Raw genomic sequence first — 26,832 nt, 5'->3', positions numbered from 1 at the left:
TCAGTGGATAGAGTGTCAGCCTACAGACTAAAGGGTCCCAGGTTCGATTCCCATCAAGGGCATAGGCCCCGGTTTTGGGCTCGATCCCCAGTAGGGGGCGTGCAGGAGGCATGCAATCAATGATTCTCTCTCATCATTGATATTTCTATCTCGCTCTCCCTCTCCCTTCCTCTCTGAAATCAATAAAAATATATATATATTTTAAAAGGCCCACCCAAAGTCAAGCTCTGTTGTGAATATGCTTTAGTCTGTTCTCCAGAGCCCAGAATTTAAGAGCTGGAGCCGATCCCGTTGCCTAAGAGCCCCTCCCCCCCAATAAATGAAGGTCTTGCTGGGGTCAATGGGCTCAGAGGTGGGCCCCATGAAACCAGAGACCCCACCCACTGAGGTGCTCCCCCACATGGCCTAGGAGACACCCCCTTTCCTAAAGCAATGAGGACACATGCCTTAGGAAGACCAAGGCTGGGAGTGGGACAGCGCTCCCCGGTCTTGGCGGTACGATGAATGACACAGGGGCCTTTAAAAGTGCATACAGGGGTGGGGGCAGGGGGGCACTGAGGGGATAAGGACACATATGTCATACCTTAATCAATACAGAAAATTGTGCCGGGCCAGCACGGCCAAGGGTGACCCTGAGAGGGGGCGGTGAAGGATGGAGAAAAGACAGACAAGAGAAGAAAGCTGGGTCTGGGTGGGACGCTGCTCCCGGATGGAGAGACAGCGCCACGGATGACAAGCCGTGTCTTTATTTTGCAGCCAGATGCCACGGGGCAAAGGAAGGGCGTGGTCAAGGTGTTTACAACGTTCTCGTGGTTTTTTTTTTTTTTAATATATTTTATTGATTTTTCACAGAGAGGAAGGGAGAGGGTTGGGGAGTTAGAAACATCGATGAGAGAGAAACATCGATCAGCTGCCTCCTGCACACCCCCCACTGGGGATGTGCCCGCAACCCAGGTACATGCCCTTGACCAGAATCGAACCTGGGACTCTTGAGTCCACAGGCCGACGCTCTATCCACTGAGCCAAACCAGTCAGGGCCGTTCTCGTAGGTTTTTATCTGACTCAACTACATGCACCTGATCAAGTTTTGTTTACTTGCAGTCTACATCACTCAGGCACGTGGGGCCACGTGTTCGGACCACAGGTTCAAGCTCACAACTCCAGCTGTTGGCTATCATGGTGCTGGGAGGCCCTGCCCTCCACACTGGGACTTGCACGTGGCCACGAGAGGACTGTGCCCTCTCGTCAGTCCAAGGCTTGGACCTGTCCAAACACTGTGGCCGCTCTCCACAGAAAATAAATTTTTTTTAAATATATTTTTTATTGATTTTTTTACAGAGAGGAAGGGAGAGGGAGAGAGAGTTAGAAACATCCATGAGAGAGAAACATCCATCAGCTGCCTCCTGCACACCTCCTACTGGGGATGTGCCTGAAACCAAGGTACATGCCCTTGACCGGAATCGAACCCGGGACCCTTCAATCCGAGGGCTGATGCTCTATCCACTGAGCCAAACTAGGGCTCATTGATGTTTCTGTCTCTCTATCCCTCTCCCATCCTCTCTCTAACATCAATAAAAATATTATAAAAATAATATTATAAAATAGTAATGATAATTAATAAAAATAAATGCCAGGTGAAACATCCAGGTCAGTAAAAGAACACACACACAATTATTGCTGCAGGACGAGCAGGTGAAGGCCATGCTCGTCCAGAGGCCCTGGCACAGGTGTGCCAGGGGGTGCACGCAGAGGCAGGGGGCAGCTGCCCCTCATTCACTGGGCCTCGCCCTTCGCAGGCTCAGGCAGCCAATGGCCGGAGACAACCAATGGCCCCAGGCAGCCAATGGCCCCAGACAGCCAATGGCCCGAGACAGCCAATGGCCCCAGACAGCCAATGGCCCCAGGCAGCCAATGGCCCGAGACAACCAATGGCCCGAGACAGCCAATGGCCCCAGACAGCCAATGGCCCCAGACAGCCAGTGGCCCCAGACAGCCAATGGCCCCAGACAGCCAATAGCCGGAGACAGCCAGTGGCCCCAGATAGCCAATGGCCCCAGACAGCCAATGGCCCCAGACAGCCAATGGCCAGAGACAGCCAATGGCCCCAGACAGCCAATGGCCCCAGACAGCCAATGACCCGAGGCAGCCAATGGCCGGAGACAGCCAATGGCCCCAGACAGCCAATGGCCCCAGACAGCCAATGGCCCCAGACAGCCAATGGCCTGAGACAGCCAATGGCCTGAGGCAGCCAATGGCCCGAGACAGCCAATGGCCTGAGGCAGCCAATGGCCTGAAGCAGCCAATGGCAGGAGACAGCCAATGGCCCGTGGCCACGTGACCACCCAGGACTCCCCAAAGCCCCTCTGCAGGTGGTGCTGGTTGGTACCTGACCCTGGCGGTGAGGACGGAGTCGGTGAGTGCTTCCTCGGGTCTTGTCCCAGCACCTTTTTTTCTCCGTTAAACATTCAAACCTACTTGTTGAGCCCTGGTCTGGGGCCGCACCCTCCCCACCGAGGCTCCCGGAGCCCAAAGCCACCTTGAGAAGGAACGAACGGGGCCGTTTCCCAAGCGAAACGCTCCCGTGTGGGGCATTTAGGAACCTGCCTCGCCCTTCCCAGTCTCTGCGTCTCAGCCTGAGGACGGAGCTGGGGTGCTGGGGCTCAAGGTCACGGTCAGCGGAGGTGGTGGGAGTCGGGGGTGTGGCTGTGTTCGTGGGGCTCACGTGAACTGTGGCTCAGCTACCCACCCTGCGGGAGCTCTCGGTCCTGTGAGGAAACAGTCGCGGGTGAGGTAACCCGGTGGGGAGGGTGGGGGGAGGGTGGGGGGAGGGTGGGACCCCCTTTGAAACCTCGCCGTAATGCGAACGGCCTCTGGGGGGTCCCTGAAGACCCCGGTCATGTCCTCAGAGAGGAGAGAAAGGGTGGGCGCCAAGTGGAGCTTGGGGGGGGGCGGCAGGAGAGAGAAACATACCTCCCCATCGTATTTGCTTTCTCTAAAATACAGAAAGGTATCTCCTGTGAAAGCATCATTTTAGTGGAAGCTGGTAGATATAAATGGGTTTTACTAACATGATTGAACTGTTACCTTTGCCCCCCATCTATTAATGACAGAGAGACGGGGGCGGGGGGAAGAGAGAGAGAGAGAGAGGAGAGAAATGGGGAGAGACAGAGATAGAGATGAGGATAGAGCAGGGGTGGGCAAACGTTTTGACTCGAGGGCCACCATGGGTTCTTAAACTGGACCGGAGGGCCGGAACAAAAGCTTGGATGGAGTGTTTGTGTGAACTCATATAAATTCAAAGTAAAGGAGCGGAGGGGAGAGCAAGAGAACCGGATAGAACAGCCGGATCCGGCCCGAGGGCCGTAGTTTGCCCACGGCTGGGAGAGAGAACGTGGAGGGGGTCAGGGGAGAGACGCAGAGGGAGAGCCATGCCCTCTCTCCCTCTCCCTCTTGTCTCGTCATTTAGTCTCAGAAAATAGCCTTCACCGCCCAGCTTTTTTGTGTGTGTTTTTTTTTAGTTGAGACAACATTGGTTGATAAAACTATGTAGGTTTCAGGGGTACAATTCTACAACACATCATCTGTGTATTGTGTGTTCACCCCAAGTCTCCTGCCATCACCATTACTCCCCCCTTAACCTTTTCCTACCCCCCACCCAACCCCCTTTCCCTGCTCCGGTAACCACCCTATTGTCTGTGAGGGATTAAGCAAAGAAAGAAAAAAAAAAGACTCACCTGGGGTGGAGATGGGAGCGGGGCGGGGTGGGGGAGGTCAATGGGGAAAAAGAGGGAAGTTGGGGTCGTACACCTGTAACGCTTTCAATAAAAATGAATTTCAGAAGAAAAGAACGAACTCATAAACACCACCCCTCTTCATTCACACCCCTCTAGCCCACCCTCCTGCTGGGACGCCACGTCCCCTTCTCTCCACCGCCCCCCCCAAGTCAACCCTTCGGTCTGGGCTCTAACCCCGTTCAGGTGTGTCTGTCTGTCTGTCTTTGGGGCTTCATGTACTACTTCCCTCTTTGGGATGTATTGGACGAGGGGTAGCAGTATCATCCCCTATAACCACCAACGGGGCCGATAGTTTTCCTAGATATTACATGGAAACGTGCAGAAATGCTCATTTTCTTGCTAGGGTTCTGTTTGGAATAATCGGCACACAAACTTTCTCATCTGTCCGTTGTCAGTAATTCTCCCCCCGTCTCTCTCTCCCCCCGTCTCTCTCTCCCCCCGTCTCTCTCTCCCCCCGTCTCTCTCTCCCCCCGTCTCTCCCCCCGTCTCTCTCTCCCACCGTCTCTCCCCCCCTAACTCCCCTCTGTCTCTGTCTCTCTCTCACTCATAGATGGGTCATGGTAACAGCTCAATCGTTTTAGTGAAACACTCTTATTTCTACCGGCTTCCACGAAGATGATGCTTTCACGGGAGATGGCTTTTCCTATTTTAGAGAAAGCAAACACTATGGGGAGGTAGAAAGCAAAACGTGTCCTTCGGTTCACCCTCCCGACTCAACCCATGTCCTGCTCACCCCCCCCAAAATGGTGTGTTTGGGGTGGGGCACTAATATCTTACAGGTGGAGGCACCGTTCTGGCATTGAGGATGCAGGGCTTGAATGGACACACCTATCTCGTTGTTTTTGTTGAGAGTGTTACAGATGTCCCCCATTTTTCCCTATTTGCCCCCCTCTACCCGCTCCTGCCCGCCCCCCCCTCCCAGGCCTTCACCACACTATTGTCTGTGTCCACGGGCTATGCCTATACCAGGGGTGGGCAAACTTTTTGACTCAAGGGCCACAATGGGTTCTTAAACTGGACCGGAGGGCCGGAACAAAAGCATGGATGGAGTGTTTGTGTGAACTCATATAAATTCAAAGTAAAGGAGCGGAGGGGAGAGCAAGAGAACCGGATAGAAGAGCCGGATCCGGCCCTCGGGCCGTAGTTTGCCCACAGCTGGCCTATACCCATGTACATTCTTTGGTTAATTTCTTCCTGCCTCCTCCCCCTTTCCTGTGAGAGTCTACCTCTTTTGTTCGTCACTTTGTTCATCAGATTCCACGTATATACGTGAGATCATGTGATACTTGTCTTTCTCTGACTGGCTTATTTCCCTTAACACGATGCTCTCCAGGTCCCTCCCTGCTGTCTCACAGGGTAAGAGGTCCTTCTTTTTCACAGCTGCATAGTATTCCCTGGTGTAAATGCCCCACAGCTTCTTTATCCACTCACCTGCGGATGGGCACGTGGGCTGGTTCCAGATCCCGGCTCTTGTAAATAACGCTGCAGCGGACATAGGGGGTTCTGATTGGCGCGCACCTGTTCTCGATCAACCCCAAACGGCCTTGGGTGTTGCCGTTGCGAACGAGCCTGTGTCTAACGATGTTAGCAGTTAGAGGGCATAGAGCTCTTGCCAAACTGCCCTCCACAGAGAAGGCCCCAATGGATACAACTACTCAAAATACAGGAGCACCTTCTCCTCAGCCCGAAACAAAGTGGTTGGTCATCAAATGTTAGGGACCCGGCCAGCTGGCATATCAGACTTGGCACCTGCCGTCTCAATAAAGCCAAAATATTTCCCCCAGGATTTTATGGTCTATTTTTGGCTTTTGAGAACTTAGCTCTTGGAATTCTTATGGAGCAACATTATCATTCATGACTCTATAACTAGTACCAATGGAAGCCACATCCAGGTAGGGTTGTTTTTTGTGTGTTTTTTAAATCCTTTGCTGGTTTTTTAAATGTTTTTATTGCCCTAGCTGGTTTGGCTCAATCGATAGAGCATCAGCCTGCGGACTGAAAGGTCCCAGGTTCGATTCCCGCCCAGGACACATGCCTGGGTTGCGGGCTCGATCCCCAGTAGGGGGCGTGCAGGAGGCAGCCAATCAATGATTCTCTTTCATCACTGATGTTTCTCTCCCTCTCCTTTCCTCTCTAAAATCAATAAAATATGTATTTTTAAAAAATGTTTTTGATTTCAGAGAGAAAAGGAAAGGGGGGGAGAGAGAGAGAAAGATCAATGATGAGAGAGAATCATTGATTGGTTGCCTCCTGCACGCCCCCTACTGGAGATCAAGCCGGAAACCTGAACGTGTGCCCTACTGGGGATCGAACCATGTGACCTCCTGGTTCATAGGTCGACACTCAACCCCTGAGCCACGCTGGCCGGGTCCTTGGCTCATTTTAATAAATTGAACAATTGATCGTGTTCCTTGACTAGAAGAGTTCCTTCTGTAATGCTGTGTTTCAAATTTGTTTGTACCTTCACTTTTTAGGGGAGCTTTGATGTTTTTCAGGGAAGGGAGAGGGGACCGCGTTGAAGAATTTTCTCATCTCTATTATGGATTAAGACCTTGCGTTCCAGCTGCTAATTTTGGGAGGGGTTGTATGTGAAGTAGGAATTCACACACATGGATATTCTAACATGTAGCATCATCTCTTGTATCTCCCGACGCTAGGGAACAGGGGCCCTCCTCTCACGGAAGTGATGGTCTTGCTTAGACATCAACGGATAAATAAGCTTTGTTCCCCAGAATTTTCTGGTCTGTTTTTTTGGCTGTTTGTAAGACCTTGCATTAGCATCTAGTGCCAATAAAATTATCAGCAGGACTTCTCATTTGATGTCACATGGATTACATTAGGAGAACTGATGTTTTGAAAATAGATACTCTTTTCTTTTCCCATCCAGGTTTTATCTGTCACAGGCCTTACAAAGCTTTCAAAACAGACACTTCACTTTCCTAAATTATATACATTTTTTTACTTCTGTTGCCGGCATTTAATCTGATGTCTTATATTTTCTTTTTTCTTTTTTTAAGAAGGGAGGAAGGAGTGGGGGGAAAGAGAGAAATATTTTTTTAAATATATTTTATTGATATTTCACAGAGAGGAAGGGAGAGGGATAGAGAGCTAGAAACATCGATGAGAGAGAAACATCCATCAGCTGCCTCCTGCACACCTCCCACTGGGGATGTGCCCGCAACCAAGGTACATGCCCTTGACCGGAATCGAACCCGGGACCCTTCAGTCCTCAGGCCGACGCTCTATCCACTGAGCCAAACTGGTTTCGGCAAGAGAGAAATATTGATGAGAAACAAACACTGATCGGCTGCCTCCTGCACGCCCCCTACTGGGGACAAAGCGTGAAACACGGGCATGTGGCCTGATTGGGAATCGAACCAGCAACCTCTTGGTGTATGGGACGTTGAGCCACCCTGGTCAGGACAGATGTCTTACATTTTCTGAGTCGTTGTTCGAGTTAGGGCAGAATTTCATTTTGTTTTCTAGAGTGGGACTTTAAAATGTCAGATTGGCTGCCAACCCAGTTCAACGATGACTTGGGGTTTATATCGGGTCTTTCCAGTGATGTCCTTGACGTTAATATTAGACTTTGCCTTTGACACTTTATTTTTTAATTAAATTTATTGAAATGACACTGGTTAACAAAATTAATACAGGTTTGGGGTACACTATCCTATATTACATTATCTGTATGCTGTATTGTGTGTTCACCACCCCAAGTCAAGTCTCCTTCCTTCTGTTTATCCCCCTTCCACCCTCTTCCTCCTCCCCTCCCCGCTTAGGCAATGACTACACTGTTGTCTGTGTCCATGAATAGTCGTCCTCCTCCTCCTCCTCCTCCTCCTCCTCCTCCTCCTCCTCCTCCTTCTACTTCTTCTTCTTCTTCTTCTTCTTCTTCTTTTCTCTCTCTCTCTCTCTCTCTCTCTCTCTCTCTCTCTCTCTCTCTCTCTCTCTCTCTCTCTCTCTCTCTCCTTTACTAAGGAGGTGTTTTTTTGTATTTCTGAGTTGGAAAATGTGTAGGATAGCCCTAACCGGTTTGGCTCAGTGGATAGAGCATCGGCCTGCGGACTGAGGGGTCCCAGGTTCGATTCCGGTCAAGGGCATGTACTTTGGTTGTTGGGCACATCCCCAGTGGTGGGTGTGCAGGAGGCAGCTGATCGATGTTTCTCTCTCGTTGATGTTTCTCTCTATCCCTCTCCCTTCCTCTCTGTAAAACAATAAAATACATTTTTTTTAAAATGTGTAGATAGTGTTAGAGTTAGGCTCAGGGTAAGGACTAGGGTTATGATTAGGGCTAGGGTTAGGTTTAGGTTTTAGGGTTAGGGTTTGGGTTAGAGTTATCCAAGGAGGGTTTTTAATATCACTATGTCCGGTGCTGTTCCGGGAACCAGGGAAACGGGCAGGAAAATATCCCAAATCTTATCATCTAATAACAAGATAGAAAGCATGTCACATAATTTTCGGTCTATGAAGAATTGTTACCTGGGAATTGGACTTCTAACAAAAGGAGTGGAAAACGTCACTCCATCTTGTGAGTTGACCGAGCCTGGTTGTATGAAGATCATAACTTTTTAAATTGTTGACCCTATTACAGATATCCCCCATTTCCCCTCCTTTTGCCCCTCTCCACTCAGCCCCTGCCCCCCTGAAACACCAATCAGAAAGACTATATACACCCCTATGTCCATTGAAGCATGCATATATATATATATATATTGATTTTAGAGAGGAAGGGAGAGGGAGAGAGAAACATCAATGATGAGAGAGAATCATTGATTGGCTGCCTCCTGCAGCCCCCACACTAGGCTTCGAGCCCACAACCCAGGCATGTGCCCTGACGGGGAATCTAACCTGGGACCCTGCAGTCCACAGGCCGACACTCTATCCACTGAGCCAAACCAGCTAGCTAGGCCAGTGGTCGGCAAACTGTGGCTCGTGAGCCACATGCGGCTCTTTGGCCCCTGGAGTGTGGCTCTTCCACAAAATACCACAGCCTGGGCGAGTCTATTTTGAAGTGGCGTTAGAAGAAGTTTAAGTTTAAAAAATTTGGCTCTCAAAAAAAATTTCAATTGTTGTCCTGTTGATATTTGGCTCTGTTGACTAATGAGTTTGCCGACCACTGGCAAGGCGAAGCATTCTTTACAAGATCCAAGATCTGGAAACAGCCCAACTGCCCATCAGTAGATGAGTGGATAAAAAAGGTGTGGCATATTTACACAATGAAATACTTTGCGACTATAAAGAGAGAAAGAAACCCGGCTGGTGTGGCTCAGGGGTTGAGCTTCCATGTATGAACCAGGAGGTCACAGCTCAATTACCGGTCACGGGCACAGGCCCAGGTTGTGGGCTCGATCCCAGTGAGGATCATGCAGAAGGCAGCCGATCAATGATTCTCTGTCATCATTGAAGTCTCTCTCTCTCTCCCCCCCCCCACTCCCTTGTTCTCTGAAATCAATAAAAATATATTTACTTTAAAAATAAGGAAGCCCTAGCCAGTTTGGTTCAGTGCATAGAGCATCGGCCTGTGAACCGAAAGGTCCCAGGTTCAATTCTGGTCAAGGGCACATGTCCGGGTTGTGGGCTCCATCCCCAGTAGGGGTCACGCAGGAGACTGCCAGTCAGTGATTCTCTCGTGGAGAGCAGCCACAGTGTTTGGACAGATTCAAGCCTCGGACTGATGAGAAGGCACAGTCCTCTCGTGGCCACGTGCAAGTCCCAGCTGGAGGGCAGGGCCCTCCCAGCACAATCATAGCCAACAGCTGTAGTGGTGAGCTTGAACCTATGGTCCGAACACGTGGCCCCATGTGCCTGAGTGATGTGGGCTTGATAGAGTTCAGGTGCATGTAGTTGAGTAGGATCGAAACCCACGAGAATGTTGTCAACATCCTGACCACGCCCTTCCTTTGCCTCGTGGCATCTGGCTGTAAAATAAAGACACGGTTTGTGGTCCCTGGTGCTGTCGCTGGCTCTCCATCGGAGAGGACAGCGTCCCACCGAGACCCAGCTTTCATTCTCTTGTCTGTCTTTTCTCCATCCTTCACCGCCCCCTCTCAGGGTCACCGAACCTGGCTGAGCTGGTGCGGCACATAAGACGCCCTGGGGCTGAGTGTGCCATGGCCATGCCAGCCCGCCACACTCTCTCATCGTTGATGTTTCTATCTCTCCCCCTCTCCCTTCCTCTCTGAAATCAATAAAAATATATTTACTTTAAAAAAAAAAAAAAGGAAACCTTACCTTTTGCAACAGCATGGAGGGACCTGGAGAGTATTGTGCTAAGTGAAATAAGCCAGTCAGAGAAAGACAAGTCCTCTCACTCATGTGTGGGATCGAAGGAACAAAATAAAGTGACGAAGGAGATGGGACCAGAAGCAGGAGGCATGGAACAGACGAGAGATCTCGGAGGGAGGGGGGCGGGAGGGATGGCAGTGAGTGTGATCCTGCGATGCACGACTCTCCTTTGAATCTTGTCCCTCTCCCCTCCCCAACCCCACCAGGTCCCATCTGCTCCCTGCAACCAGGGAATCTACTTCTCCATCCACACGGGGGGTGGGCCCTCCGCCTGGCGTTGCGATGGGGGAAGCCAACGTATCCCCCTTTTCCGACTGTGGACTGCGCTGGTGTCTCCAGCAGCTGGACAAGGAAGAGTTCCAGACTTTCAAGGAGCTGCTCGTGGGAAGCACATCGGGGCTGGTCCCGGGCTCCTTCCCGTGGGTGGAGGTGCCCGGGGCGGACGCACAGCACCTGGCCTTCCTCCTGCATGAGCACTGCCGGGCGCTGGTGGTCTGGAGCATGGCCATGGACATCTTTCTGGAGATGAACCTGCCCGTGCTCTCTCAGAAGGCCAAGGAGGAGATGGAAAGTGAGTAAGGCCGGCCGGCCGGCCGGCCGGCATGGCTCAGTGGTTGAGGGTCGACCTAGGAGCCAGGAGGTCACGGTTCAATTCCCGGTCAGGGCACATGCCGGGGTTGTGGGCTCCATCCCCAGTAGGGGGCAAGCAGAAGGCAGCTGATCCATGATTCTTTCTTTCTTTCTTTCTTTTTTAATACATTCTTATTGATTTCAGAGAGGAAGGGACAGGAAGAGAGAGAAACATCAATGATGAGAGAGAATCATTGATTGGCTGCCTCCTGCACACCCCGCACTGGGGATTAAGCCCACAACCTGGGCATGTGTCCTTGACCGGGATCGAACCCAGAACCCTTGAGTCCACAGACCAATGCTCTACCCACTGAGCCAAACCAGCCAGAGCCCATGATTCTCTCTCATCATTGATGTTCCCCTCTCTTCTCTCTCTCTTCCTCTCCCTTCCTCTCTCCCTTCTCCTCTCTCTGAAAAATCAATGGAAAAAAATCCTTGGGTGAGGATTAACAACAACAAAAGACTGAGGCCTCGGAATAGTTCTCCTTCTTGCACATTTAAAAAGAAAAATCTCTATTATTGAAAGTATTAACATGGGTGGGGGGGTGGAGATGGGGGTTGGGGGTGGGGGTGTGCTGGAGGCAGCCTATCCATGATTCTCTCTTGTAGAGGTGTTCTCTCTTTTCTGCGTCCAGCACGGAAAAGGAACAGGTCCGGTTCCTGAGTGGAGGAGCTGGGGATTAAGAAATAAAAGAAAGAAAGAGACCAGATAGAAAGATAGAAACAAAGCTGGGAGCCAGGTGGGACGCCATCCTCTCTGATGGAGAGGCAGCGACCCCGGAGCCCACACAGCACATTTATTTTATACCCCCAAATACCAGGAAGTGTCACCAAAACTTAGGATCCAAGGAGCTTATTTGCATTCTTGAGTAGGCCCTAGTATTCCTGGTGCTTGCCTGGATTTACATATCAAAGCCCGCTCCCGGGCACCTGGACAAAGGTAAAAAGTCAGTACTGATAACGCCCCCCCCCACCACCACCACCACCACCTTCTGGGGGAGGGCGTAACCAAGACGGGGCTCTGCCAGTCGCCTCGGGCTCAGCTGACAACAATTTAAAGAAATGCCCAGCCAAAACCGGTTTCGCTCAGTGGATAGAGAGTCAGCCTGCGGACTGAAAGGTCCCAGGTTCAATTCCGGTCAAGGGCATGTACCTTGGTTGCGGGCACATCCCCAGTAGGAGGTGTGCAAGAGGCAGCTGATGGATGTTTCTCTCTCATCGATGTTTCTAACTCTCTATCCCTCTTCCTTCCTCTCTGTAAAAAATCAATAAAATATATTAAAAAAAAAAAAAAAAAAGAAATGCCCATGTGCCTTCCTAGGCAGCCCTCTACACTCTCTCATCATTGATGCCTCTCTCTCTCTCTCTCCCTCTCCCTCCTTCTCTCTCTGAAATCAATAAAAACATTTTTTAAAAAAATCAGAGCACCCTTCACATAAATCTCTGCTGTTCCTCTGATGGTGGCACTTGAGGCTCCGACTCCACTGTCCCCATCACAGGCTAGTCACGGGGTAAACGGGCTTGTCTTGGTTCCCCTCAGTCATCTGGGCAGAGAGAACTCTTAAAAATATATATATTTTTTCTTAATGAGAGGGGGGCGAGGGGAGAGGGGCGAGGGAGATTTGTTGTCCTGCTTACTGATGCACTCATTGGGGGATTCTTGTATGTGCCCTGCCTGGGAATCAAGCCCACAAACAATGGGCGTATCGGGATGATGCTCTAACCCACTGAGCCACCGGCCAGGGCCGTGGCTGTGACGTTGTGGCCCCTGTTCTGTCATCCGCCCTATATTGCAGAATGTTCGCTGGCTGAGATACTACAAGATTTTACACCCACGAAGACTGACCGAGGAACAAGCATGGGCCAGCCTTCAGGTCAGTGTTGGGGGCTGGGTCAAGGGTTTCCTATCTCGGTCCATGGTCCTGCCATCCACTGCGCTACTCACACCAGAAGCCTGGTCATTATTTTTAGTATTAGAGGCCCGGTGCACGAAATTCGTGCACGGGTGGGATCCCTCTGCCTGGCGAGCAATCGGGGCCGATCAGGGCCATCTCGCCCAGTCCTGATCGGGGCTGGTGGCCAGGGAGGGACCGTGGGAGGGTTCTAGGGCAGCCTTGGGCAAACTACGGCCCGCGGGCCGGATCCGGCTGTTCTATCCGGTTCTCTTGCTCTCCCCTCCGCTCCTTTACTTTGAATTTATATTAGTTCACACAAACACTCCATCCATGCTTTTGTTCCGGCCCTCCGGTCCAGTTTAAGAACCCATTGTGGCCCTCGAGTCAAAAAGTTTGCCCACCCCTGCTCTAGGGTGTGTCTGGCCCCATCTCGCCCAGTCCGATTGGCCAGACCCCAGCAGCAAGCTAACCTACCAGTTGGAGCATCTGCCCCCCTGGTGGTCAGTGCATGTCATAGCAACTGGTGAGTTGACCAGTCTGTTGGACACGTAGCATAGTAGGCTTTTATATAGAGAGATGTTTATTTCTGATTGATTGACTTTCTTTTCTCTACCTTCTACCTATTTCATCAGGAAATCGTATGAGACCTACCTCTGACGTAGGACTCGTTTCTCTCTCTTTTTTTTAATTTTATTGATTTCAGAGAGGAAGGGAGAAGGAGAGAGAGATAGAAACATCAATGATGAGAGAGAATCATTGACTGGCTGCCTCCTGCATGTCCCCTATTGGGGATCAAGCCCATAACCTGGGCATGTGTCCTTGACCAGGAGCTGAACCATGAGTGGGAACTGAACCATGACCTTCTGGTTCATAGGTCAATGTTCAACGGCTGAGCCATGCTGGCTGGACAGGACTCATATTTCTACACATTTCTTACCATATAGCCTGTATATCGGAATCCTCTCAGTTGAATCTCTGTTTCTACTCTGGTTACCCGGAATCCATTTTCCCCACGGTGATAGGCAAAGTGATCTTTTAAAAATTTCCATCTGGACAGATTTGTAGATAAAAAGCAGGCAGACAGCTCTGGTGGGGGTGGTATTGGAGGCGTAAAGGGATTGAGCAAAAGAAGGAAAAGGGGGGAAAGAACCCATGCCCTGGCCAGTATTTCTCAGTGGATAGCAGGGGTGGGCAAACTTTTTGACTCGAGGGCCACCATGGGTTCTTAAACTGGACCGGAGGGCCAGAACAAAAGCATGGATGGAGTGTTTGTGTGAACGAATATAAATTCAAAGTAAAGGAGCGGAGGGGAGAGCAAGAGAACCCTCCGCTCTTTCGGCTCCGCGGGCCGGATAGAACAGCCGAACGGGCCGGATCCGGCCCGCGGGCCGTAGTTTGCCCACGGCTGGGTTAGAGCCTCGGCCCTGGCACCAAAGGGTCTTGGGTTTGCTTCCCAGTCGAGGGCTCATTCCTCGGTTGCAGGTTTGATCCCTGGCCCCAGTTGGGGCTCATGCAACCAACTGATGTGTCTCTCTCACATTGATATCCCTCACTGGGTTTGACCTCTTATTTTAACAACTTACCCAAAGGTCTCCAAAGAGTAAAATGCAGAAATGAAACCAGAAACCCATACTCTCTGAGCTTGACCCTAAGGCTTGTTTTCTGTCCACTGTGCCTCTCCAGCTGAGGCGTGGTTCCAGACGGGTCAAAAGATGAAATCTGGCATTGCAGACCCTATCTTAGGGATACGGTGGGTCTGACCTGGTTAATTCACCTCTAAGTGTGTGGGATTTCATTTCTTCTTCCCTCTCTTTTTCTGCAGAAATGTCACAAGTTATAAAGCAAGATGATACCACAGCAGCAAAGACAAAAGACCAAGGTAAAGAACTCTGGTTTATTCATTTCTCCCTCTCTCCCTCTCTCCCTCTCTCCCTCTCTCCCTCTCTCCCTCTCTCCCTCTCTCCCTCTCTCCCTCTCCCTCCCTCTTTTTCTCAAAATCAATAAAAAACATATCCTTGCACCTGACCAGCATGGCTCAGTGGTTGAACATTAACCTAGGAACCAGGAGGTAAGGATTCAATTCCCGGTCAGGGCACATGCCTGGGTTGCAGGCTCAATCCCCAGTAGGGGGCATGCAAGAGGCAGCCGATCACGGATTCTCTCTCATCATTGATGTTTCTCTATCTTTCCCTTCCTCTCTGAAATTAATATATATATATATTTTTTTTTTAAATATATCCTCAAGTGAGGAATAATAATAATCACAATAATACATTGCTGAGAAGCAACAAAGTCTCCTGTGTGTAGAGTGTGTCTTCCAACTTTGTCTCCTGTTTCTCTTCTGCCCTCTTCGGTCCGACATAGGCCAAGGAGGTATCGAAGGGGACTACAAACGTCATGTGATGACAAGGTTCGCCACGGCGTCGGACGTACACCACAGTTTCAAAACCTTTGCCGCTGATTGTCCACAAATGCAAACATTGTCTAGTGCTTTTGCTCCAGACCAGCAGGGCTTCCGGCCACTCACCGTGGTCCTTCACGGAAGACCCGGGGTCGGGAAGTCGGCTCTGGCCAGAAGAATCCTGCTGCACTGGGCCCGCGGGGAGCTCTACCCGGGCGTGTTTTCCTACGTCTTCTTCCTCGATGCCCGGGACATACCATGGAGGAGGAGAAGCAGTTTCACAGAGTTAATTTCCAGGGACTGGCCAGACTCTGAGGTCCCCGTGGTAAACATCCTGTCCCAACCGGAAAGACTCTTGTTTGTGGTCGACGGTTTTGATGACCTGGACGTTGCCTCCGAAGATGCTGACCTCAACGTCTGTGACAACTGGACAGAGAAGCGGCCCGTGTCCGACCTGATGTGCAGTCTTCTGAGGAAGGCCCTGCTGCCCGAGTGCTCCCTGATCGTCACCGTCAGAGACGAGGGCCTGGAAAAACTCAGATGGATGCTCGTCTCTCCCCGGTACCTCTTCATCGAAGGAATCGCGATGGAGAAAAGGATCCAGGTGTTCCTCAAGCAGGTCAAGAACGAGGACCACAAAACACAAGTCTTGCACGCGGTGCTGGAGAACCACGCGCTGATTGACAGGTGCCAGGTGTCCGTCACGTGGTGGCTGCTCTGCCGGGCTCTTGAGCTGCAGACGGCTTCGGGGAAGGGCCTGCCCCCTACCTGCCAGATCCTCACGGGCTTGTACGTCACCTTCATGGTCCATCAGCTCGCCCCTCAAGATGGCCCGGGATGCTGCCTCAGTCCGGACGCACGCGTAGTCCTGAAGGGCCTGTGCCGGATGGCCGTGCAGGGCGTGTGGGCCAAGAAGTTCGTGTTCTACAGCGATGACCTGGGCATTCATGGGCTGACGGAGCCCGAGCTCTCCGTTCTATTTCGCAAGAACATCCTCTTGCGGGACAGCCAGGGGGAGAGGTGCTTCACGTTCCTGCACCCGAGCCTGCAGGAGTTCTACGCGGCCCTGTATTACGTCCTCGAGGGCCTGGAGGCCGAGTGGGAACCCCACGCTCTGTGCATTGAGAATTCCAAGAGTCTGAAGGAGCTCAGGCAGATCAGCTTCAACGTCCACGTGCTGCAGATGAAACGTTTCTTGTTCGGGTTCATGAACAAGGAGGTGGTGCGGGCGCTGGAGGACCTGCTGGGGTGTGCCGTGGCCCTGGCGGTGAGGCGGGTGCTGCTCCAGTGGGTCTCCCTGTTGGGTCAACAGGCCGCCACCACCTCCCCGCTGGACTTCCTGGACTCCTTCTACTGTCTCTTTGAGACCCAAGACACAGAATTTGTCCATCTGGCGTTGAGCAGCTTCCGGGAAGTGAGGCTAACGATGAACCGGCCCATGGACCTGAACGTGTCCTCCTTCTGCGTCCAGCACTGCCGGGGCCTGCGGGAAATCCAGATGGACGTCAGGGAGATCTTCCCGGAAGATGAGTCCACCGAGGCGTGGCCCGTCGTCCCTCAAGGGTGAGTGGCCCCCCCTCTGCAATTTTCATGCTTTCTGTCTCCACGCGGAGGTATTGGCGTTTTGAGACGATAATCGCCACAATCACGCTAATTAGCATAGCCATCCCTCACACGGTTACCGAGGCGAGGGAAGACACTTAAGACCTACCGTCCTGCCCTAACTGGTTTGGCTCAGTGGATAGAGCAGGCGTCCTCAAACTACGGCCTGCGGGCCACATGCGGCCCACCGAGGGCATTGATCCGGCCCACCGGGTGCCGCTGCCTGTCCTGCTTAGCAGCCGACGCGTCCCGGGCCCGCAGGGTGCATAGGAATTTGTTCATAGTTGTTGTTTTTTTAACTCTAGTCTGGCCCTCCAATGGTCTGAGGGACAGTGAACTGGCCCCCTGTTTAAAAAGTTTGAGGACCCCTGGAGAGCATTGGCCTGTGGACTGAAGGGTCCCAGGTTCAATTCCGGTCAAGGGCATGTACCTTGGTTGCGGGCACATACCCAGTAGGGAGTGTGCAGGAGGCAGCTGATGGATGTTTCTCTCTCATCGATGTTTCTAACTCTCTCTCCCTCTCTCTTCCTCTCTTTAAAAAAAAAAAAAAATTAATAAAATATATATATTTTTTAAAAAGGCTTATCGTCCTAGCCAATTTCCAGTGGAAAACACCATGGCTACACGTGACATGTAACTGAGACTCTGTGCCCTTTGGCCAACGTGCCCCCATCTCCCTCCCCAACCCTCCGCCACGGATGCTGGCTCTGCCTGTGTGAGTCCCACTGTTTTTATTTTATTTTTAAACTAGAGGCCCAGTGCACAAAATTTGTGCACAAGTAGGGTCCCTAGAGGCTGCCGGTGGGGGCCTGCCTTCACTCCGCGACGCCCCCTGGTGGTCAGTGCACATCATACCGAGTGATTGCACTCCTGGTCAGTGGAACTCCCGAGGGGACACTTCGCATATTAGGCTTTTATAGAGAGAGAGAGAGATTTTTATTGATTTCAGAGAGGAAGGAAGAGGGAGAGAGAGAGAGAGAAACATCCATGATGAGAGAGAATCATGGATCGGCTGCCCCCTGCACGACTCCCACTGGGGATGTGCCCGCAACCCAGGTACATGCCCTTGACCGGAATCGAACCTGGGATCTTTCAGTCCGCAGGCCTACACTATCCACTAAGCCAAACCAGCCAGGGCTGAGTCCCACTGTTTTAGATTCTGCATGCGAGGTCACGCGTGTCTTTCCGTGTCTGGCTTGTCTCGCTCAGCATCACGCCCTCTGGGTTTACCCGTGTTGTTGCCAATGGCTGCATCTCCTTTTACAAGGCTGGGTAATATTCTATGGGGGGGTGAGTAACATTTCCGTCATCCATTCATCCACCCACAGACATCTGGGTTGTTCCTATAGGGTGTCCCCCCCAAACGTAGACATACACTTTTAAATACTTACAAAAGCAGTGTTTATCAAAAGACATTTCATGTTCAAAATTGAGCTCTCAGCTGTGAGAGTATGTATACATTTGGGGGGGGGGGGAACACCCTGTATATCTTGGCTGTTGTGGATAATAGAGTGCAAATACCTCTTAGGATCCTGACTGTCAATTCTTTTTGTTTTGTTTGTTTGTTTTGTAAAATGTTTTTATTGATTTCGGAGAGAGGAAGGAGAGAGGGGGAGAGAGAGGGAGAGAGAGAGAGGAAATCGATGATGAGAGAGAATCATTGATCAGCTGCCTCCTGCACGCCCCCTACTGGCGATGGGAGTCCACAGCCCGGGCGTGTGCCCTGACCGGGAATGGAACCGTGACCTCCTGGCTTATGGGTCGATGCTCAACCCCTGAGCCATGCCGGCCGGGCCTGACTCGATTCTTTGGCATATGTGGGATTATTGGATCGGACAGTAGTTTCGGTTTTAGTTTTTTTGAGGGGCCTCCCTGCTGTTTGGCATAGAGGCTGCGCCATTTCACATTCGGAGGGGAGCGGGCACCGAAGCACAGACTGACTCCAAACCATCCTGCTGCACCCCTGGGTACCCAGGACTTGGGAAGCAGGGTGGACGGGAGCGTGCCCACCAAGGCCCAGGCATCGCTAATGTGTCCACGGAGCCTCTACATCCATCCCTGTCTCCTCCTTTAGACTGGTCTCTTTTCTGACCTGGATGCGGCCATTGTTCATGTTAAAACCTATCCCATGGGCCCTCGCCAGTTTGGCTCAGTGGATAGAGCGTCGGCCTGCGGACTAAAGGGTCCCAGGTTCCATTCCGGTCAAGGGCACATGCCCGGGTTGTGGGCTCGATCCCCAGTGGGGGGCGTGCAGGAGGCAGACGATCAATGATTCTCTCTCACCATGGATGATTCATTCTCTCTCTCTCCCTCCCTCCCTCCCTCCCTCCCTCACCCTCGCCCTCGCCCTCGCCCTCTCCCTCTCTGAAATCAATGAAAATATAAATATAAATATAAATAAAATATATCAAAATATATCAAAATATATCAAAATATATCAAAATATATCAAAATATATCAAAAAATCTGTCAAAATCTATCTGTCAAAATCTATCCGTCAAAATCTATCCGTCAAAATCTATCCGTCAAAATCTATCCGTCAAAATCTATCTGTCAATATCTATCAATATCTATCTATCAATATCTATCTATCAATATCTATCTATCAATATCTATCTATCAATATCTATCTATCAATATCAATATCTATCTATCAATATCAATATCTATCTATCAATATCTATCAATATCTATCTATCAATATCTATCTATCAATATCTATCTATCAATATCTATCAATATCTATCAATATCTATCTATCAATATATATATATATATATATATTCCATCCAGTGGAAGCCAATGTTTCCTTCCTTCTCCCATGTAGGCTGCAGACCAAGCCCCTGGTCATCGAGTGGTGGGAGAACCTCTGCTCCGTGCTCAGCACCCACCCGAGCCTGCAGCAGCTGGACCTCGCTGGCAGCACCCTGAGCGAGTGGGCCATGAGGACCCTGTGCCTCAAGCTGAGGCAGCCAGCCTGCAAAATCCAGAAGCTGATGTAAGGCTGCCCCTGGGCGTGGCCGTGTCACAGCGCGAAGGCCAATCTATAAACGGTGTGCGGAGGGGACACGTGCCGTGGGAGGTATAGGAACCGAGCTCCCGAAAGCAGTGGGATGGGAAAGGGACTCGAGACCTTGGGAAGGGATGACTGAGGTGGGTTCACGTATTTGGGTTTTTGAAGGATGAATTAGGAGTTGGTTAGTAAAGGGAAAAGAGAAGGGAGCTCACTTCGGGCGAGTGTCCAGCCTGAGGCAATGAGTGCAAAGCTCAACGTGCATTATTTAGCGAGGCACTTCAATCCGTCCTTGGTGCGTTTAAGGTCATAAGGTCATATCATCGATCCTATCTAATAAAGAGGGAATATGCTAATTGACCATCACTCCATCACAAAGATGGCTGCACCCACAGCTGAAGCCAAGTTCCCTTAAGGAGCCTTAACGAGCAATCAGCAGGGACCTGAGGCTACCGCCCTCCCCTGCCCCCGTAGGGCTTGACAGGGGACCTCAGGCCACGCCCCCCACCCTGGCGTGAGGCTGGGGGACCTCAGGCCACACCTCCTGCCTTGGGACCAGGCCAGGGGACCTGAAGCAATGCCCCCCGCCCGGTGGGGCTTGATTGGGGACCTCAAGGTGCACTTCCCGTCCTGGTGCTGGGCTAGGGGACTTCAGGCTGCTCCCCCTGCCCCAGTGCCAGGCCAGGGGACTTCAGGCTGCACCCCCCACCCCAGCACCAGGCCGGGGGACCTCAGGCTGCACCCTCCGCCCCAGCACCAGGCCAGGAGACCTGAGGCTGCACCCCCCTGCCTGGCGGGGCTTGACAGGGGACCTCAAGGCATGCCCCCCACCCCATCTGGGGGACCTCAGGCCATGCCCCCCATCCTGACACCGGGCCAGGGGACCTGAGGCTGCACCCCCCTGCCCGGCGGGGCTTGACAAGGGTGGGACTGGCCGGGTCTGGATCTAGCCCAATGCGGGGAAGGGCGGCTGGGTCTGGGTCTCACGCGATTTTGAGGCGCATGAGGGTGGGCAGCAACTTGACTCTGGATCCCCCTTTTAATGTGCACGAATTTCATGCACCGGGCCACTAGTATATACATATAAGGCTAAGTGACGGACCGTATGGCCGACCAGCCGACCGGTACGTATGATGGGCACTGGCAATTTATTTTATTTTTTTTAAATATATTTTATTGATTTTTTAAAGAGAGGAAGGGAGAGGGATAGAGAGCTAGAAACATCGATGAGAGAGAAACATCGATCAGCTGCCTCCTGCACACCTCCCACTGGGGATGTGCCCGCAACCAAGGTACATGCCCTTGACCGGAATCGAACCCGGGACCCTTCAGTCCGCAGGCCGATGCTCTATCCACTGAGCCAAACCGGTTTCGGCAGGGCACTGGCAATTTAAAAATACACGTTGACTCAGAGCATGCGCGATACGTATTAAAATATTTTGTGTTTTAATTTTTACAATAACTATATTATATCCTAGAGGCCCGGTGCACGGGATTTGTGCCCTGGTGGGGGGCATGGCCTGCAGGGATCGGCCAGCTGCGGGAACGCTGCTCATCCTGGTCAGCCAAGCGGCACTCCCACTGCGGGAACACGCTGACCACCAGGGGGCAGCTCCTGCCTTGAGCGTCTGCCCCCTGGTGGTCAGTGCACGTCACAGCGACTGGTCGACCGGTCGTTCTGGTCATCCGGTTGTCCGGTTGTTGGGCTTCTATTACGTAAGATACTTAATTTTGACATGTAATTGTTTGCAGTCCTGTACTTACCGCACGAATCTCTTCTTTCGTGAATTTCCTTCCGTGTGCACGAATCCGTGCACCGGGCCACGCGTATAGTCATGAGGTCGCACGTATGTGAATGCTGATACGTTCCTGGGTCTGTAGACCCCGGGGTACTCACCAGGCACCTGCGGTCACCGGGGAAAGGCGAGTTGTACTTGGAAGGTTCTATTTCATTTTCCTTCTAAGGCCAAGCAAAGCCGGCAGGACAGCCGAGACCGGAGCCAGTCAGGTTCTTGGTGGCAAAGGCCACCCCCGTCCTGCCGTGTCTGCGTCTGAGTGCTTTCCTTCCACGGGGCTGGTGACCCCATGGTAATGCACGGTGCCCTGTCACCTTAACGTCCCGCACAGAACTTAACGGTTCTCCCAGCTGCTGTCTGGACATCCTCCCCGTAGCTGTCCCTGAGTTGTTGTTAATATATTTTTATTGAGTTCAAAGAGGGAGAGAGAGAGAAACATCAACGATGAGAGAGAATCATTGATCAGTTGCTTCCCATACACCCACACCGGGGATTGAGCCTGCAACCTGGGCATGTGCCCTTGACCAGGAATCGAACCGTGATCTCCTGGTTCATAGGTCGACGCTCAACCACTGAGCCACACCAGCCAGGCATAGCTGTCCCTGCTTTAAACTCTTGTCACACCCTGCCATCGTCTCTAACCACCTCATCACCTTATTTGTAATACAACAGTAATACATTATAGTGGCAAAAAGATTTAGGAGCCGAAACCGGTTTGGTTCAGTGGTAGAGCATCAGCCTGCGGACTGAGGGGTCCCGGGTTTGATTCCGGTCAAGGGCATGTACCTTAGTTGTGGGCACATCCCCAGTAGGGAGTGTGCAGGAGGCAGCTGATCTATGTTTCTCTCTCATTGATGTTTCTAACTCTCTATCCCTCTCCTTTCCTCTCTGTAAAAAATCAATAAAATATATATTTAAAAAAAAAAGATTTAGGAATTACAGAGGTGTTAAGTAAACCCTTTGATGTCTCTTCAACTTCCTTGTCCCTCATTAATTCTCACATATTTTCCACGAAAATATATGTTAATATTGGCAGATAAAAAAAAATTTTAATCCTCACCCAAGGGTATTTTTCCATTGATTTTTTTTTTAGAAAGAGTGGAAGGGAGAAGGAAAGACGGAGAGAAACATTGATGTGAGAGAGATACATTGATTGGTTGCCTCCTGCACACTCCCAGACCAGGGCCCAGCCCGGGGACAAGCCTGCAACCACAGTATGTGCCCTTGACCAGAATTGAACCCGGGACCCCTAGGTCCACAGGCTGACGCTCTATCCAGTGAGTCACACCTGGGAGGGCCAGATGAATTTTTTTTTAACCCAAAGGGTGACATATTGTTCTGACACGTGACTTTGCGCTTTAACTTGAACTGTGTGTAATTCTATTCTTTTTTTTTTTAATATATTTTTATTTCAGAGAGGAAAGGAGAGGGAGGGAGGGAGAGAAACATCAACAATGAGAATCATGGATCAGCTGCCTCCTGCATGCCCCACCCTGGGGATCGAGCCCACCACCCAGGCATGTGCCCTTGACCAGGAATCAAACCATGGCCTCCTGGTTCATAGGTTGACACTCAACCCATGTTGGCTGGTCTCTAGTTCTGTTCCTGATGGATATACCATATTTTTTTCTTTGAAGGGAACAATTTACTGGGTTTTTTTAATCATTTTACTTTATTTTTCAATTACAGTGGATATTCAATATTAGTTTCAGGTGAACGACCTAAATAATACAATGAGTTTCAGTGATTAGACATTTATAGAACTTACGAAGCTACCACCCCTAATAAAACGTCTAGTCCCCACCTGGCCCCATCCGTAGTTATGACAATACTAGAGGGTCTGATGCTTGAAATTCACACCAGGGGCTCAGCCCTCCCAGCCACAATGGCTTGCCTGGGCCCTGGCAGCCCTGGCTTCGTCTGGAATGTGGTCTGGAAGGACGTCCAGAAGGCCGTCCGGCTGTCCGGTCTAAATGGCACATTACGCTTCTATTATTATAGATTGCTGACTATATTCCCCATGCTGTACTCCACATACCGGTAACTGTTTTACAACTATCAATTTGTACTACTTTTTTTTTTTAATATATTTTATTGATTTTTTACAGAGAGGAAGGGAGAGGGATAGAGAGTTAGAAACATCGATCAGCTGCCTCCTGCACACCCCCTACTGGGCAACCAAGGCACATGCCCTTGACCGGAATCGAACCTGGGACCCTTCAGTCCGCAGGCCAACGCTCTATCCACTGAGCCAAACTGGTTAGTGTACTTCTTTTTAATCCTCACCCAAGGACATGTTCATTGATTTTTAGAGAGAGGAGAAGGTAGAGAGAGAGAGGTGGAGAGAGAGAAACATCATTTGGGCTCTTGCAGGAGACAACTAATCGATGAGAGACTCACATCAAGGTTCCTCTCTCCCTCTCTCCCTCCCACTCTAAAAATCAATGAAGCCCTAACTGGGTTGGCTCAGTGATAGAGCATCAGCCTTCGGACTGAAGGGTCCCGGGTTCGATTCCGGTCAAGGGCATGGACCTGGGTTGCGGGCACATCCCCATTAGGAGGTGTGCAGGAGGCAGCTGATCGATGTTTCTCTCTCATCGATGTTTCTAGCTCTCTATCCCTCTCCCTTCCTCTCTGTAAAAAATCAATAAAATATATTTTTTAAAAAAATCAAAATCAATGAAGCCCTAACCAGTTTGGCTCAGTGGATATAGCGTCGGCCTTCAGACTGAAGGGTCCCAGGTTCGATTCCGGTCAAGGGCATGTACCTTGGTTGCGGGCACATCCCCAGTAGGGGGTGTGCAGGAGGCAGCTGATGGATGTTTCTCTCTCATCGATGTTTCTAACTCTCTATCCCTCTCCCTTCCTCTCTGTAAAAATCAATAAAATATATATTTTTAAAAATCAGTGGAAAAAATATCCTCAGGTGAGGATGAACCACAACGAAAGAATTAATTAGGCTGCACCCGACCGTCTTAACTCTCGCTCCCTCGCTCTCTCCTGCAGATTTAAAGGCACGCAGATTACCCTGGGTCTGCATCACCTCTGGAAGACGCTGATCGTCAACCATAACATTAAACACCTGAACTTGGACAACATTCACCTGCAAGAGGAAGACGTAGGGGTGGTGCAGGAAGCCTTACGACACCCCCACTGCTTGTTGGAGTCTTTGAGGTAAGTCCTGGGTCTGCTTCTCACTTTTCTTCTTTAATCCTCAGCTCCAGGATATGTTCAGAGAGAGGAGGGGGGAGACCGAGAAAGAGAGAGACATCGATGTGAGAGAGAGAGAGAGACATCCATCAGCTGCCTCCCACACGCCCTGTCCAGGGATCACACTCACAAGCCAGGTATGTGCCCTGACCAGGAGTGGAACCCCCAACCAGCTGGAGCCACCCGGCCACGGTGGTTTTCACTTTTTTGGGGGTTTTTTTGTGTTTTTTTTTTTAATCCTCACCCAAGGATATTTTTCCATTGATTTTTAGAGAGAGGGGAAGAGAGAGGGAAAGACAGAGAGAAACATCGATGTGGGAGACACGCATCGATGGGTTGCCTCCTGCACGTACTCTGACCGGGGCCTGGGCCAGGGAGGAGCCTGCAACCGAGGTACGTGCCCTTGACCGGCATCCAACCCGGGACCCTTGGGTCTTCAGGCCGACGCTCTATCCACTGAGCCACACCAGCGAGGGTGGTTTTCGCTCTTTGCAGGGGTTTTTTTGGGTTGGGTTGCTTTCAACCCAAACCGGAATCGAACCCGGGACCCTTCAGTCCACAGGCTGACGCTCTATCCACTGAGCCAAACTGTTAGGGCTCAATCTTTTCTATCAGGTCAGAGTTTTGCAGCAAAGACATTTTATTTTGAAATAATTCTTCCCGCCCTAACCGGTGTGGCTCAGTGGATAGAGCGTCGGCCTGCGGACTGAAGGGTCCCGGGTTCGATTCCGGTCAAGGGCATGTACCTGGGTTGCGGGCACATCCCCAGTGGGGAGTGTGCAGGAGGCAGCTGATCGATGTTTCTCTCTCATCGATGTTTCTAACTATCCTCTCCCTTTCCTCTCTGTAAGAAATCAATAAAATATATTTAAAAAATAAAAATGAAATAATTCTTCCTGGCGAGTTGCAAAAAGATCGCAGCAGGTGGGAAGGTTGACAAAGTCCAGAAACGGATGGTGGGGACGCGGACAAGGATGTGAATGGCCTTAATGCCCCTGACCTGTGCACGGAGGAATGGTTAGTGGGGTCATTTTTATGTTGTGTATATTTTACCACAATACAAAGGTCACTTGTGATGTTTCATAAAGTTGTGGGGGGCGGGGGCGGAGGAGGAATCACAGCATGGCCAGTGTGGCTCAGTGGTTGAGCATCGACCTATGAACCAGGAGGTCACGGTTCGATTCCTGGTCAGGGCACATGGCCCAGATTGTGGGCTCGATCACCCGTGGGAGGGGGCAGGGGGGGCGCGTGCAGGAGGCAACCAATCCATGATTCTCTCTCATCCTTGATGTGTCTCTCCCTCTCTCCTCTCCCTTCCTCTCTGAAATCAATAAAAAAATATATTTTTTAAAAAAATTAAAAATAGCCCTAACCGGTTTGGCTCAGTGGATAGAGCGTCGGCCTGCGGACTCAAGGGTCCCAGGTTCGATTCCGGTCAAAGGCATGGACCTGGGTTGTGGGCACATCCCCAGTAGGAGGTGTGCAGGAGGCAGCTGATCGATGTTTTTCTCTCATCGATGTTTCTACCTCTCTCTCCCTCTCCCTTCCTCTCTGTAAAAAAATCAATAAAATATATTTTTTAAAAAAAATTAAAAATAATTTAAAACGTAATCGCGGTGGTTAGAGCGTGGGCCCCGCGCACCCAAGGGTCTCCGATTTGATTTCTGGTCAAGGGCGTGTACCTGGGTTGCAGGTTCGGTCCCGGCCAGACTCGGAGGCCGCAGGTGTCCCGGGACCAGCGGAGGGGTGCAGCCAGGGCCTGGGGGCGGGCGAGGGCCTGCTTCACAAGCCTCCTCTCTGTCTGCAGGTTGGATCACTGTGGGTTAACGGACTCCTGCTGCCCGCTCATCTCCCAGATCCTGTTGGCCTCCCGCAACCTGAGATCCCTGAGCCTCGCGGGGAACAAGGTCACGGACCAGGGCTTGGCGTCCCTCTGCCAGGCCCTGAAGGTCCCCCAGTGCGCCCTGCGCAGGCTCATGTGAGTGGCGCCTCCTTTCACAGCGGGGTCTTTGTCTTGTCTTAACCGAGGTCCTCCCAGTAATAGGGGACCCGGGTAGAGGGTGGGGGGGGGGCAGGGATTGGCTGATAACATCCGCCAAGGGTGAGAGCAGGCAGGCGCTGTGACCTCATGAGAGGGCCCCAATGTTGAGGCTGGAGAAAGACCCAGTAAATAACACCTGTGTCTTTGCTGCAAAACTCTGAC

At 51.2% G+C, this 26,832-nt stretch overlaps 1 protein-coding gene across 1 annotated transcript in view; it reads left to right on the top strand.

Moving 5' to 3' along the window:
- Positions 1 to 10,364: 10,364 nt before the first annotated feature.
- Positions 10,365 to 26,832, top strand: part of NLRP5 (NLR family pyrin domain containing 5) — a gene marked incomplete at both ends in the record, with an annotated part of 28,587 nt that continues 12,119 nt past the window's right edge. The window contains 6 exons of the mRNA XM_080644045.1: positions 10,365 to 10,653; positions 12,509 to 12,586; positions 14,972 to 16,571; positions 19,438 to 19,608; positions 24,426 to 24,593; positions 26,437 to 26,607. Of these exons, the coding sequence (XP_080500171.1) occupies positions 10,365 to 10,653; positions 12,509 to 12,586; positions 14,972 to 16,571; positions 19,438 to 19,608; positions 24,426 to 24,593; positions 26,437 to 26,607 (2,477 nt within the window). The remainder of the gene's footprint in view (positions 10,654 to 12,508; positions 12,587 to 14,971; positions 16,572 to 19,437; positions 19,609 to 24,425; positions 24,594 to 26,436; positions 26,608 to 26,832) is intronic.

The sequence above is a fragment of the Plecotus auritus genome, assembly GCF_963455305.1.
Source record: "Plecotus auritus genome assembly, chromosome: 10".
NCBI classification, from domain to species: Eukaryota; Metazoa; Chordata; class Mammalia; order Chiroptera; family Vespertilionidae; genus Plecotus; species Plecotus auritus.
This window is presented reverse-complemented; position numbering and strand designations above follow the sequence as displayed.